This window comes from Salvelinus sp. IW2-2015, linkage group LG26 (assembly GCF_002910315.2).
Source record: "Salvelinus sp. IW2-2015 linkage group LG26, ASM291031v2, whole genome shotgun sequence".
NCBI classification, from domain to species: domain Eukaryota; kingdom Metazoa; phylum Chordata; class Actinopteri; order Salmoniformes; family Salmonidae; genus Salvelinus; species Salvelinus sp. IW2-2015.
In genome coordinates, this window is record NC_036866.1 from 11,241,616 (window position 1) to 11,256,450 (window position 14,835).

The window sequence follows — 14,835 nt, forward strand, 5'->3', positions numbered from 1 at the left end:
CTGACCGGGTCTGTAATACCAACATGTTTCAAGCAGACCACCATAGTCCCTGTGCCAAAGAACACCAAGGCAACCAGGCTAAATGACTACCGATTCGTAGCAATGAAGTGCTTTGAAAGGCTGGTCGTGGATCACATCAACACCATTATCCCAGAAACCCTAGACCCACTCCAATTTGCATACCGTCCCAACAGGACCACAGATGATGCGATTTCTATTGCACTCCATACTGCTCTTTCCCAAATGGGAAAAAAGGAACACCTACAGTTGAAGTCGGAAGTTTACATACACTTAGGTTGGAGTCATTAAAACTAGTTTTTCAACCACTTCACAAATTTGTGAACAAACTATTGTTTTGGCAAATCGGTTAAGACATCTACTTTGTGCATGGCACAAGTAATTGTTCCAACAATTGTTTACAGACAGATTATTTATTTTATAATTCGCTGTATCACAATTCCAGTGGGTCAGAAGTTTACATACACTAAGTTGACTGTGCCTTTTAAACAGCTTGGGAAATTCCAGAAAATGATGTCATGGCTTTAGAAGCTTCTGATAGGCTAATTGACATAATTTGTGTCAATTGGAGGTGTACCTGTGGATGTATTTCAAGGCCTACCTTCAAACTCAGTGCCTCTTTGCTTGACATCATGGAAAAATCAAAAGAAATCAGCCAAGACCTCAGAAACAAGTTAGACCTCCACAAGTCTGGTTCATCCTTGGGAGCAATTTCCAAACGCCTTAAGGTGCCACGTTCATCTGTACAAACAACAGTACACAAGTATAAACACCATGGGACCACACAGCCGTCAAACGGCTCAGGAAGGAGACGCGTTCTGTCTCCTAGAGATGAACGTACTTTGGTGCAAATCAGTCCCAGAACAACAGCAAAGGACCATGTGAAGATGCTGGAGGAAACTGGTACAAAGTATCTATATCCACAGTAAAACGAGTCCTATATCGACATAACCTGAAAGGCCGCTCAGCAAGGAAGAAGCCACTGCTCCAAAACCGCCATAAAAAAGCCAGACTACGGTTTGCAACTGCACATGGGGACAAAGATCGTACTTTTTGGAGAAATGTCCTTTGGTCTGATGAAACAAAAATAGAACTGTTTGGCCATAATGACTGTTGTTTTGTTTGGAGAATAAAGGGGGGAGGCTTGCAAGCCGAAGAACACCCTCCCAACCGGGAAGCACGGGGGTGGCAGCATCATGTTGTGGGGGTGCTTTGCTGCAGGAGGGACTGGTGCACTTCACAAAATAGATGGCATCATGAGGGAGGACAATTATGTGGATATATTGAAGAAACATCTCAAGACATCAGTCAGGAAGTTAAAGCTTGGTTGCAAATGGGTCTTCCAAATGGACAATGACCCCAAGCATACTTCCAAAGTTGTGGCAAAATGGCTTAAGGACAACAAAGTCAAGGTATTGAAGGGGCCATCAGAAAGCCCTGACCTCAATCTTATAAAAAAAATTGTGGGCAGAACTGAAAAAGCGTGTGCGAGCAAAGAGGCCTACAAACCTGACTCAGTTTTAACCCAGCTTTGTCAGGATGAATGGGCCAAAATTCACAACTTATTGTGGTAAGCTTGTGGAAGGCCAGCCGTAAGGTTTGACCCAAGTTAAACAATTTAAAGGCAATGCTACCAAATACTAATTGAGTGTATGTAAACTTCTGACCCACTGGGAATGTGATGAAAGAAATAAATGCTGAAATAAATCATTCTACTATTATTCTGACATTTCACATTCTTAAAATATAGTGGTGATCCTAACTGACCTAAGACGGGGAATCTTTACTAAGATTAAATGTCAGGAATTGTGAAAAACTGAGTTTAAATGTATTTGGCTAAGGTGTATGTAAACTTCCGACTTCAACTGTATGTGAGAATGCTATTCATTGACTACAGCTCAGCGTTCAACACCATAGTGTCCACGACGCTCATCACTAAGCTAAGGACCCTGGGACTAAACACCTCTCTGCAACTGGATCCTGAACTTCCTGACGGGCCGCCCCCAGCTGGTAAGGGTAGGCAACAACACATCTGCCACGCTGATCCTCAACACTGGGGACCCTGAGGGGTGTGTACTTAGTCCCCTCCTGTACTCCCTGTTCACCCACGACTGCATGGCCAAGCACGACTCCAATACCATCATTAAGTTTGCCGAAGACACAACAGTGGTATGCCTGATGAGACAGCCTATAAGGAGAAGGTCAGAGCCCTTGCAGTGTGGTGCCAGGATAACAACCTCTCCCTCAACGTGATCAAGACAAAGGAGATGATTGTGAACTACAGGAAAAGGAGGACCGAGCACACCCCCATTCTCATTGACTAGGCTGTAGTAAAGCAGGTTGAGAGCTTCAAGTTCCTCGGTGTCCACATCACCAAAAAACGCTAAAAAAATTGTCAGACTCCAGTCACCCAAATCATAGACTGTTCTCTCTATCTCACGGCAAGCGGTACCAAAGCGCCAAGTCTAGGACCAAAAGGCTCCTTAACAGCTTCTACCCCCAAGCCATAAGACTGCTGAACAATTAATCAAATGGCCACCTGGACTATTTACAGTCTCCCCCCACCCCCATTTTTATGCTGCTGCTACTCTTTGTTTATTATCTATGCATAGTCACGTCTACCTACATGTACATATTACCTCATTTACCTCGACTAACCTGTGCCCTCGGCACATTGACTCTGTACCGGTACCCCCTGTATATAGCCTCGCTACTGTTATTTTGTTGTTCTTTAATTATTTTTCTATTTTCTTTTTTATCTATTTCTTTTTTACTTCAGTTTATTTTGGTAAATACTTTACTTAACAATTATTTTTCTAAGCTCCATTATTGGTTAAGGGCGTGTAAGTAAGCATTTCACTGTAAGGTCACATGTGACATACAATTTGATTTGAAATTAATGTAAATCTGTGGGCAGATTTGGGCAGAACTCTGGTATCAACTTATTCTCCATACAGACAGAATCAGACGGAATCAATCAAAATGCTAACCAGCAACCACCGCTAACTTTGAATAAGGGCTGTTTGCATATCACTAGTAAAAAGGAACGAGAGAGCAAGAAGCCCCACCCTACCATAGAGCGGGTAGGGAAAGGGTGCAGTCGTCAGGAAGCAAAAGTACAGGACAGGTAAAGCAAGGTAAAGACAAGTCAGCTACGTGTTGCAGATTTCATGACCTCTGAATTCAGAAACACTATTGCAACTGACTAGCCTTTTCTCCTCTGATATTCTATGTTTGGAATTCCCAACATGTAGCTACCAGACTGTACAAGTCTGTTGATCTAATGGAGGCCAGTGAACATCCACATTGATAAGAATGTACTCTCCTGTCATTTCTAACACACCTGCTGTCTTCTTAGATACAACCTCCTGTTTTTTGTCTCTGGAGGAGGGAAGTTCAACTACCAAGGCACCAAGAGATGGCTGGAGGACAACCTGGATCATACAGGTACACAAAGCTCAGAAGGCTGTAGACTCAGTTACTGGACAGGTATTATGATTGCCACAGTGGGACACTGTAGAGAACACCTGTAGAGTACACACTGCAAATTAATGGGAATGAAACGTGATACCGGCAACATTGTGAAATTGTGGTCCTGCATGCAAAACAATGGGCATACATGAGTCATGGAAATTCATATTGCAGTTTAAACAGTTTCTCTTTTCCTCTATCCTTTCTTCCCTCTCTCTGCAGACTCCAGTCTGCTTCAGGACAACGTGGCATTTGTGCTGTGTCTGGACACCCTGGGGAACGGGGACAGTCTGCACCTCCATGTGTCCAAACCCCCTAAAGAAGGCACCACCCAGTACGCCCTGCTCAAAGAGCTGGAGACTGTAAGGACCACAGTTTTTTAGTATTGAAGTTCATATGATACACACCACTGATACAAACTAACATGTATTGACCACATATAACACATTACACTGAAAGATCCCTACTGTTCTCATTAGGTCAAGTTCTCCTGACCTCTAACCTCCTCTGTGTTCTTCCCAGGTGATATCCAGCCAGTACCCAGAGGTCAAGTTCTCCATGGTGCACAAGAAGATCAACCTGGCAGACGACACGCTGGCGTGGGAGCACGAGCGCTTCGGGATCCGCCGGTTGCCGGCCTTCACCCTGTCCCACCTCAACAGCCACCGTGAGGCGCAGCGCTCCAGCATCATGGACGTGCGGTCAGTGTCCCCCTCTTCCCGTCACGGAGTGGGAGAGCCCCCTGCTGGGTGGGTTTATTACTGCAGTCCGACCAAGCATCCAACCAACCGCCCGTCGCCCGCAACTGTCTAGCTACACCCCCCCCCCCATTCTGCCCTGCCGATCCCAAACCACACCACAAGCCCCAACCCCTGCCTAGGCCCAGCTCACCTAACACACCTTATTCAAATAATAATCAACTGCTCAATAGGATCAATTGAATCAGGTGTGTAAGTGCTGGGCTAGAACAAAAGCCTGCACACTAGCCTGCACACATTGCTGCCCTCCAGGACCGTATTGCCCACACCCCTGCCTTTGGGACCGTAGATGTGGGACTTGTAGAGATCTGATTTCACAGCAAGGTGGAGCTATTACCATGTTGCTTCAATCTGATGAAGGGCTGTTTCTGGCTGGTCTCTGAGATGCTTAACTGACACGAATACTGTAGTAGTTTTACTGTTAGCGGTACCTCCAGGAGGATGGAACATAGCTTGTCAGTCTGGAATAGAAAAGGTTAAGAAACACTGGGCTACTGGGTTGATTTTGGATTGGACACCTTCATCCTGCTGTAGGGCACCGTCTGTCCTCCCAACCTCATCACTGTCACCTCCCCTCCTCCCAGCCCAGTGGACTGTCTGCTCCCCTTCCATTCTCCTCCATTAGTTTTTTTTCTTAGTTGAGCTGCTCCTGATTGCTGGTTAATTTAACTGTGAATTACTGTTACAGACCTTATGTGGATCTGAGAAAGCTCAGCAGGAACACAAAGCTGATTGCAGAGTCACTGGCGAGAGTAATCTACAACCTCACAGAGAAGGTAAAGATATGTACAATGTGTCGTCACCATAGGACGTTTCATTATTCAAAGCCATATAATGAAAGTCAATATTTTTCATGTTGCTTTTGATATTTAAGTTGACCTTTTTGAACTGTACAGCAGGTTTGACTTTTCTCTCTCTCGTGTGTGTGTCCAGGGTGCTCCAGGAGACCTGCAGATCTTCACTGAGCAAATGGTGAGTGGTTGAATGTGACTGTACCCTGCTGTCTCCTCCCTCTCAGGCTGTCTCTGACGTGACCTTTACCAAGCCTCTTTGAAGGCTTCTCTACACACCAGGACTCTTAGGCTAGTGTGTGTTTGTGCGGTTAGTTTTGTCATAGCATGGACCGTTAAAGTCAGGGTCACAATGTGTGTGTCTTAACAAGACAAGTGTGTATCAAGGTGTGTACTATAAGACCACTGATGATTGTGCGACTGTGTGTTTGTGTCCATGTGTGTCCAGCAGGTGCAGGAGGAGCAGCTGTCGTCAATGGTGGACTGGCTGACAGCCCAGCCGCGGGCTGCCCAGCTGGTGGACAAAGACAGCAGCGTTGTCAGCACCCTGGAGTACCACCTGGGACACTACCTGAAGGACGTCCGCAGGCACTACGTCAAGGCTGACAAGAGGTGACCAGTCACTGACCACAGTGCTACTGCTAATACAAGGTGTCGCTGGTCCTCTAGACTGGTCACCGCTAGTGATTCTGCCGTGTTTGCCTTGTGAGGAATCACAAAGCCACTAAGACCGCTCGTAGTGGTCAAAACTGTGACAGAACCACTCCTTTACTTGTGTTGTAGAAGATGATTTGTATGGATCAAATTGTCTGGGGCGGATGGGATTTTAATGAGAGTTGTACACTTTCTATTTACTGTTGTTTATTGATCCAATGACCTTATGAAAGTTAATGGTTGAAGTTTCAGTGACAGATGTCATCTGTTTTCGCCCTCTCAGAGACCCAGAGTTTGTCTTCTATGATCAGCTCAAACAGACCATGAATGCTTACAGGTAGGTGATAGCTGCCCACTCTATTTAGCCCTCACAGTGCTGGGCTTTAGTGCAATAGAGCGATAGCTTATTGATTTTTCACTTCAAACCTTCAGCTTGCTTTTGTGTCACATTTTGCTTTCCTAACAGGGTGAAACCAGCCATCTTTGACCTGCTTCTGGCGGTCTGCATCGCAGCTTACCTCGGAGTGATATATCTGGCCATTCAGGTATGTATTGATCCAACATTGCCATTCTGAGGGTCACTAATGTTATTTTGATGTATGGTCATTCGTTTATTGACCTAGCCTCACCCCTGTAACTCCTACCCAGGTCATTGCTGTAAATCAGACGACTGCTGTCTTCTCAGCCGGCTTACCTTGTTATTTAGGGGTTAATAATGTTTCTCGCTTTTCTCTCTCTTCAGCACTTTGGAGTTCTCTACGGTGTGGTGCGCAGAATCACAGCACCCAAGACCAAGCAGCATTAAGCCCATCCCCTTACTATCCTCCTCTCCTCACAGCGACGAGCTCTAGCCAATAACAAAACGGGGGCGGACCAAGCAGCTCTTATGATATATTGGGTGGTAAAATGTTTTTATATCGCCTTTTTCCCTCTTTGGAAATGAAACATGTTGAATCATTTCTCTCTGCCAAGTTTAGCCATTTAGTCGGTTCCTTTAGTCTTCCTGTCCTCCTGAAAACAGATGTCAAACGTTACCACCTCGTAAGCCCAGTCCCACATTAACCCCTATTTCCCCCATGTTCTGAGATAATTCGATAGGTGTCAGCAATATGGTAATAACGTCACCTGGCTCTCTGATCGGCTAAGTGCGATTTTCACCAGTTTGCTTACACTCAACCAATCCTCTCCGTTCTACACAAATGCATAAGAAGTAGGGAGGGACTAGGGGTTGATGTGGGATTGGGCATTTCTAAATCCACGGCTCACTCAGTGCCCTATATTGTGAATTTTGCCAAACGTCATCTTCTTGGGCAGCTATGGAGTAGCAGCAGTGAGACTTGGTAATATTTGTTTGGATGTTCAATGTATTTGGTCATCATGACTAGATTTCTTTTAGTTTTTTTCTCTAACCCAAATTAGTTTTCTTGTTTAAATTAAATGTTGAATAGTGTGTCGATAACATGATTCATGGCCTTGACTGAACTAATGAAATAAATGTATGAATAAGAATGATAGTGTCCCCCATACTTCCTATTGCCATAAGAGTAAGTACGGTTATAGAATGGAAATGCATCATTTTTGGGTTTCACCCCTTTGAGACACATTTGTTTACTAGTGTTACTATGTGACAGTTTTGATTTTAAAATGTGAAAAAAATGAGGCCCACCCCTCACACAAATGTTAATGAGATGTATGCAGTGTTGGTCTACCAACACGATTCTGCCTCATCTAACTGGACATGTCTATTGCAACATGGTTAGCTCCACATCGATGTGCAAATCTCCCCTTGCTCTGCTTATCAACAACTAAAGTGTTAAGAAAGGCAAGACGTGTTGGTAGATCGAATTGGACCTTCGAAGGGAGTGTGGTAATGTCAATGTGTTGATCTGTGTCTTCGTCTATATCCCTGACAGTCTTTGATGTTGAGATGAGGAGACGGTGCTTGAGTGCTGTATTTGGTATAATTACATACTGCATGCCATGTCACTCCTGCAGTCAGTGAGGGCAAATGGACTGGCGAGATTCACCTATCTACACAATGGAAAAAGCTGTGTGGGACATATCTTAGAATTTGTATTTATTGAAGCAGACTATGCTTAACTGTGCACTGAATTGAACTCTCCCATTTCTGAGACTCTTTGTCCAACACCTTTGTTTTACCTTTCTTAACTGTGTTTTACCTGATCGACGACAACTTGATTCTTGCAACAATGACATCAAAAATAAATGAATTTGTTGAAATAAGTCTGTTTCTTTTTCAAATGAACACGTTTTATTTTATGGGAAAACATGATACAATAACACTGGTTGAATGGAATTATTAACATTGTTTTATACAAGGTACAAGTCAGTACCTGTCATACCCAAGTGGTCAAATTGAAACTTGGGGCTGATGGTAGAGACCTTGCAGTGGTCCAATAAATATTTACCTAAAACCAATTAACTATTTCACTTCATACCTCATTTGATTCTTAACGTCCAGAAATTTGTAAAAAATCCCAAATCTACCTGCATTCCTATTTTCTGACAATCAAAAAAACAGCAATAAATGACAGTGCAATTTAAGAAACACCTGTGAGGCATACACCCTTCATATCCATTATAACAGCTCTTTCTAGCCACCCAGGTCCAGGCCAGGCCTCTCGGAATACTTCTTGTGATGAAGATCAACATTTTTGGCACATTCTTAACTCATTAATGCAACGCATAGAATCATTATTCTTCCACATTTTCATTTTGAACTGTGGATGGACTTCTATATATTTAATGCTAGTCACAAAAAACTGCCAGATCTGCCTCAAAATAAAACTTACAAAAGTGATTACTACTCTATAACCTTAGTCTTTCTGACACAAATGTATTTTCTTTGGGGGGGAAAGGGGAGTATACTGTTTCTTGAACAGAGGGAATTTGCTGTGAGTAGTTTCACCTCACAAAGCCAATCTGGTTGTTGGTGGTTGTCTGTGGTGGAGAGGACAGACAGACCAGGAGAGAGCTGGACAGAGATGGAGGAAAAGTGCGCACACCTTTGTGGACAGTACCATGGTAGATGGCTGGGCACATCTGTACAAACCATTAACTGACGCATACACAGGAAAAGGGACACACGACTGGATTACAGTGTTTTCAGAAACAGCAGCAATTTATAAAAATCTATAATGATAATTGCATGTAATATCAAAATCTAGGTAATCCCAGGCACTGGCACTAGTGGTAGCTAGTGCTGGGGACTGGAAGACACATCCACAACTATGGACACTTCTACCTGCCGACATCTGTGGCCTGTTCCAGCACAAGCATACAGTTCATCAAAACGAAAGAGGTTGAATTTGATCGAAAAGGACAGCACCCCTTACGTCACAGGCACAGCAAAGAGAAAAACTGGAGAGTTGCGGAACACAGGCACACAACCAGTGGCACATTCAAATGTAAGGACAGAACCATTTGGACTGTGTGACGGTCTGCTCTAATTACTTAACTTTTTTAAGGTCAGTTCTGCACATTGATAAAGGTTAAGATTACGTAGTTTGTAGTTTTCTTAATTTGTGTTTTTTGCTTATGACTTCATAGCATATTCCAAAACCATTGCAATGTCATGCATTCCTGAATACCATATCTGCATATGTTTTTCATATTTGATTTGTATTTTCTTTTACACAAGTATTATTCAAATCCATATCTTTACCAAAATCATAAGGATGATACTCAACAATGCATTTTCCATACAGGAATGCAAGCAATATTTCTAATACCTATCAAACGACAGCAAAAAAAATGAAAAAATGTAATTGGTTCACAAGTCATTCACATTTAAAAGCCATCTATACTACACCGATGTGGCTCTTCAAATATTGCCAATCAGGCTGAGGAAATGTATATGTGGTCACTATCGACCTGTGCGATGATAAGAAAATTAATACATGTTTGGAAAACAAAACCAGCCCCTTTACATGCAACCTCTCACCCACAATGGTGACATGATGCAATAGTTCCCTTTAGTATTTTAGCCTTCACTCCTTTTAGCCTTCACTTCCTCTAAAAGCTACTAGGCTTTTAGAGGAAGGATCTTTAAAAACGCAGATCCAGTTCTCTCCATATGTCACACACTGATCTGTTTCACATGTCCTTGTGGTTGTCGCCACCCCCCTCCAGGTGTCACCCATCTTCCCTGTGTTTTCTGTCTGTCTTTGCCAGTTTGTCTTATTTGTGCAAGCCTACCAGTGGTTTGGGGCTCAGCTCCTGCTGTTTCCAGTCGCTCTTTTCTCGCTCTCCTGGTTTTGACCCATGACTGTCCTTACTCCGAGCCTAACTGCCTGACCACTCTGCCTGCCTGCTGTTCTATACCTTTGCCTCACTCTGGATTACCGACCTTCTGTCTGAGCCTGCCTGCTGTCCTGTACCTTGGCCCCACTACTCTGGATTATCAACCCCTGCCTGCCTTGACCTGTCGTTTGCCTGCCCCTGTTACACTAAACATTGTTACTTCTACACAGTCTGCACTTGGGTCTTACCTGAAACCAGATACTATACTAGAGAGGAGTTTTCACATGGTGACTGTGTGAGTGCTTTAAGGCCCTAATCTATCCGTATTGCGGTTCAGCATTACATTGTGATTAAATTTAAAGGCAACGTTTCCGCGTTAGCAGAGTTCATTCACGGTAAACTCTGCATGTCGGCTCAATTAAAAATTACCTTTACATTTTTATATCGCAATCTGTAGCGCTTCAGCGACGCAGACTGAATAGAGCCCTGTCCTCCAACGTGTGCACGTTATATATATATTTTTTTATAGGTCTAGACATTTCAAAATCAATAGCTCAACCTTGTCTTATTGTTTGTTAGAGCTGACACGACTGCTAAATGCCCCTGTAGACTACACGAGAGGACATTCACATAACTCACATCTTTCTTTTTCTTCAAATCTAATGTTAATATAAGACAAAGGTCACCTGAAATAACATTCACAGTGATATAATAAAACAATGCCAAAACGGAATGAAAAATGATCACTTTTCTAATTTGATGTTTTTCGACCTTTTTGCGATTCACTTAGACCTAAATGTAGGTTGCTTGCATTCAGAGTTAAGTGCCAGGAGATAGAGCTAGAGAGGCCATTATAGATGCTTCTCCTTGGTGATCCCGTTCTGCAAGTGCTTCCTGTGAGGAGAGGAGAGAAGAAAAATGACCAATCGTCAGCCAGAGAAAAGGTGATCAGCTATGCACACATGGTAATATCAAAAATATATCACTGGTGTTCAAGGGCACCAGATAAGGGCAGTGTCAGGCCGTACCGCGTAAGCACACCTCAATAAGCGCAGCTCTTGGTTCCTCTCTATCTTTGCTACACAAGACAAGGTCAACACACAGGAGGTCTGCTGGTCTGAGGTCGTACTGAATGGACTGACAGAGCACAGGTTACTGGGGTTACAAGAGGGGACAGTGAACAAATCCATGTGTGTCACGCTAAAGCAGAGGCACTTCCTCCAGGGGAGAGCTCACTGGAGGTTTAACAGGGTGTGTGGACGGCAATCTTCAGATAGCAATACGACCAGATAGCAATATAATGACATAATGATGGCACCACCACCGGCTCAAAGGAATACTACGCAGAATTCCAAGAAGATTGAGGAGGACAGCTACACCCAAGGATGGACTGGAACAACGCTATTCATCAATGTAGGGTGGTCTTTCACTTAAAAAGTGGATGTTTTTCCCGACTGTAGTCCGCCATATTTATCACACCTACTGTATCTGGTTATTTCAGATCTGCACACACTGAAGTGCGTAGGGATTGTTTGGAAAGCGCTCGTTATAGGCATGAGGTTTACGTTGTGATGAATGGTTGTCTACAGGTCGGCCTGGTTCAAAAACAAACCCTACTTCCTTTACCTAGCCTCTAGCCCTTCCTGCCCCTAGCTTAGACTCTAGCCCGGGGCTCTCCAACCCTGATCTTGGAAAGTTACCCCCCTGTAGGTTTTCACTACAACCACAGATGTAACTAACCTTAGAATCAGTTGTGCTAGATTAGGATTGGAGTGAAAACCTACAGGACAGTAGCTCTCCAAGAACAGGGTCGGAGACCCTTGTTGTAGCCCTTCCATCCCCTAGCCTGTRGCACATCCTTCCCCTCGACTCAAGCCGTCCTTGCCCTAGCCTCAAGCCCGTCCTTGCCCTAGCCTCAAGCCCGTCCTTGCCTAGCCTCAAGCCCGTCCTTGCCCTAGCCTCAAGCCCGTCCTTGCCTAGCCTCAAGCCCGTCCTTGCCCTAGCCTCAAGCCCGTTCTTGCCCTAGCCTCAAGCCCGTTCTTTCCCTAGCCTCAAGCCTGTTCATTCGTCTAGCCTTAAGCCCGTCCTTGCCCTAGCCTCTAGCCCGTTCTTCCCCTAGCCTCAAGCCCATCCATCCCCTAGACTCAAGCCCTTACATGCCCTAGCCTGTAGCCATTACTTCACTAGCCTGTAGACCTTACATCCCCTAGACTCAAGCCTGTGCTTCCCCGAGCCTGTAGACCGTCGTTCCCCTAGCCTGTAGACCGTCATTCTCCTAGCCTGTAGACCGTCATTCTCCTAGCCTATAGCCCGTCATTCCCCTAGCCTGTAGCCCGTCCTTCCCCTAGCTTTTAGCCCCTCCTTCCTCTAGCCTCAAGCCAGTTTCCCCTAGCCTCAAGCCAGTCCTTCCCCTAGCCAGTCCTTCCCCTAGCCTGTAGCCTTTCCTTCCCTCCCTAGCCTCAAGCTCACCCTTCCCCTCCCTAGCCTCAAGGCCGTTCTTCCCCTCCCTGGCCTTAAGCCTGTCCTTCCCCTCACTAGCCTCAAGCCGGTCCTTCCCCTCCCTAACCTCAAGCCCGTCCTTTCCCTAGCCTCAAGCCTGTTCATTCGTCTAGCCTTAAGCCCGTCCTTGCCCTAGCCTCTAGCCCGTTCTTCCACTAGCCTCAAGCCGGGCCTTCCCCTCCCTAACCTCAAGCCCGTCCTTCCCCTAGACTGTAGCCCATCCTTCTCCTAGCTTCAAGCAGTCTGTCCACTTGCCTGTAGCCCATCCTTCCCCTAGCCTCAAGCCCATCCTTCTCTAAGCCTGTAGCCCTTCCCCTAGCTTCTAGCCCTTCCTTTCCCTAGCCTTAAGCCCATCCTTCCCTTAGCTTCAAGCCAGAGTTTCCCCTAGCCTGTAGCACGTCGTTCCCCTAGCCAGTAGACCGTCCATCCCCTTAACTCAAGCCAGTCCTTCCCCTCCCTAGCCTCAAACCCGCCCTCCACTTCCCCTCGCTAGCCTCAAGCCCGTCCTTCCCCTCCCTAGCCTCAAGTTCGTCCTTCCCCTAGACTGTAGCCTGGCCTTCCCCTAGCCTCAAGCAGTCTTTCCCCTTGCCTGAAGCCCATCCTTCCCCTAGTCTGTAGCACATCCTTCCCCTAGCCTGTAGCACTTCCTTCACTCTAGACTGTAGCCCATCCTTCCCCCAGACTCAAGCCTGCCTTCTCCTAGCCTGTAGCCCTGCCTTCTCCTAGCCTGTAGCCCTTCCTTCCCCTAGCGTCTAGCCCCTCCTTCCCCTAGCTTCTAACCCTTCCTTTCCCAAGCAACAAGCCCGTCCTTTCCCTAGCCTGTAGCTCGTCCTTCCCCTAGCCTGTAGCCCATCTTTCCCCTAGCCTCAAGCAGTCTTTCCCCTTGCCTGTAGCCCGTCCTTCTCTTAGCATGTAGCCCTTCCTTCCCCTATCTTCTACCCCTTCCATTCCCTAGCCTCAAGCCCGTCCTTCCCCTAGCCTGTAGCCCGTCCTACCCCTAGCCTGTAACCCATCTTTCCGCTAGCCTCAAGCCAGTGTTTCCCCTAGCCTGTAACCCATCCGTCCCCTAGCCTCAAGCCTGTGCTTCCCCTAGCCTCAAGCCCATCCTTCCCCTAGCTTCTAGCCCTTCCTTCCCCTAGCTTCTAGCCCTTCCTTTCCCTAGCCTCAAGCCCGTCCTTCCCCTAGCCTGGATCCCATTCTACCCCTAGCCTATTGCCCATACTTGTGCAAGCCTCAAGCCAGTGATTCCCCTAGCCTGTAACCCATCCTTCCCCTAGCCTCAAGCCTATCCTTCCCCTAGCCTCAAGCCCATCTTTCCCCTAGCCTCAAGCCTAACCTTCCCCTAGCCTGGAGCCCATCCTTCCTCTAGCCTCAAGCCAGTGTTTTCCCTAGCCTGTAGCCCATCCGTACCCTAGCCTCAAGGTAATCCTTCCCCTAGTCTCAAGCCCATCATTCCCCTAGCCTGTAGCACATCCTTCCCCTAGCCTGTAGCCCTTCCTTCCCCTAGACTGTAGCACTTCCTTCACCCTAGACTGTAGCCCATCCTTCCCCTAGCCTCAAGCCTGCCTTCCCCTAGACTGTAGCCCATACTTTCCCTAGCCTGTAGCCAATCCTTCCCTCCCTAGCCTGTAGCCCATCCTTTCCCTCCCTAGCCTCAAGCCCATCTTTCCCCTCCCTAGCCTCAATCCCGACCTTCCCCTCCCTAGCCTCAAGCACGAACTTCCCCTCCCTAGCCTTAATCCCGACCTTCCCCTCCCTAGCCTCAAGACCCATCTTTCCCATCCCGAGCCTCAAGCCTGTACTTCCCCTACCTAGCCTCAAGCCCGTACTTCCCCTCCCTAGCCTCACGTCCGTTCTTCCCCTCCATAACCTCAAGCCCGTCCTTCTCCTCCCAAGCCTCAAGCACGTACTTCTCCTCCTTAGCCTCAAGCCCGTCCTTCCCCTCCCTAGCTTCAAGCCCGTACTTCACCTAGACTGTAGCCCATCCTTCCCCTAGCATCAAGCAGTCTTTCCCCTTGCCTGTAGCCCATCCTTCACCTAGCCTGTAGCCCATGCTTCCCCAAGCCTCAAGCCCATCATTTCCCCTAGCCTCAAGACCGTGTTTCCCCTAGCCTCAAGAACCGTGCTTCCCCTAGCTTGTAGCCTGTGTTTCCCATAACCTGTAGCCCGTGTTTCCCATAGCCTGTAGCCTGTATTTCCCATAGCCTCTAGCACGTCGTTCCCCTATCCAGTAGACCGTCCTTCCCCTCCGTAGCCTCAAGCCAGTCCTTCCCCTCCCTAGCCTCAAGCCTGTCCTTTCCCTAGACTGTAGCCCATGCTTCCCCTAGCCTCAAGCAGTCTTTCCCCTTGCCTGAAGCCCATCCTATCCTTAGCCTCAAGCC

At 46.6% G+C, this 14,835-nt stretch overlaps 2 protein-coding genes across 8 annotated transcripts in view; one reads left to right on the forward strand and one right to left on the reverse strand.

Annotated features, from left to right (window-relative positions):
* LOC111952101 (BOS complex subunit ncln) overlaps window positions 1–7,936 on the forward strand; it is a 35,678-nt gene extending 27,742 nt beyond the window's left edge. For 3 of the 6 annotated variants that reach the window (XM_023970579.2, XM_023970583.2, XM_070435111.1), the window contains 9 exons: window positions 3,377–3,465; window positions 3,712–3,851; window positions 4,012–4,238; window positions 4,936–5,023; window positions 5,181–5,219; window positions 5,487–5,650; window positions 5,976–6,029; window positions 6,159–6,237; window positions 6,435–7,936. In XM_023970579.2, the coding sequence (XP_023826347.1) occupies window positions 3,377–3,465; window positions 3,712–3,851; window positions 4,012–4,238; window positions 4,936–5,023; window positions 5,181–5,219; window positions 5,487–5,650; window positions 5,976–6,029; window positions 6,159–6,237; window positions 6,435–6,497 (943 nt within the window). In that variant the 3' untranslated portion in view covers window positions 6,498–7,936. The remainder of the gene's footprint in view (window positions 1–3,376; window positions 3,466–3,711; window positions 3,852–4,011; window positions 4,239–4,935; window positions 5,024–5,180; window positions 5,220–5,486; window positions 5,651–5,975; window positions 6,030–6,158; window positions 6,238–6,434) is intronic. The other 3 variants (XM_023970580.2, XM_023970581.2, XM_023970582.2) reach the window with 3 other exon arrangements.
* An 11-nt stretch (window positions 7,937–7,947) lies between these two features.
* Window positions 7,948–14,835, reverse strand: part of LOC111952102 (ceramide synthase 1-like) — an 89,702-nt gene continuing 82,814 nt past the window's right edge. Inside the window, exons 7-8 of one of the 2 annotated variants that reach the window (XM_023970584.2) lie at window positions 10,984–11,092; window positions 7,948–10,849 (exon numbers count right to left, since the gene is read on the reverse strand). In XM_023970584.2, the coding sequence (XP_023826352.1) occupies window positions 10,775–10,849; window positions 10,984–11,092 (184 nt within the window). In that variant the 3' untranslated portion in view covers window positions 7,948–10,774. The remainder of the gene's footprint in view (window positions 10,850–10,983; window positions 11,093–14,835) is intronic. The other variant, XM_023970585.2, reaches the window with a different exon arrangement.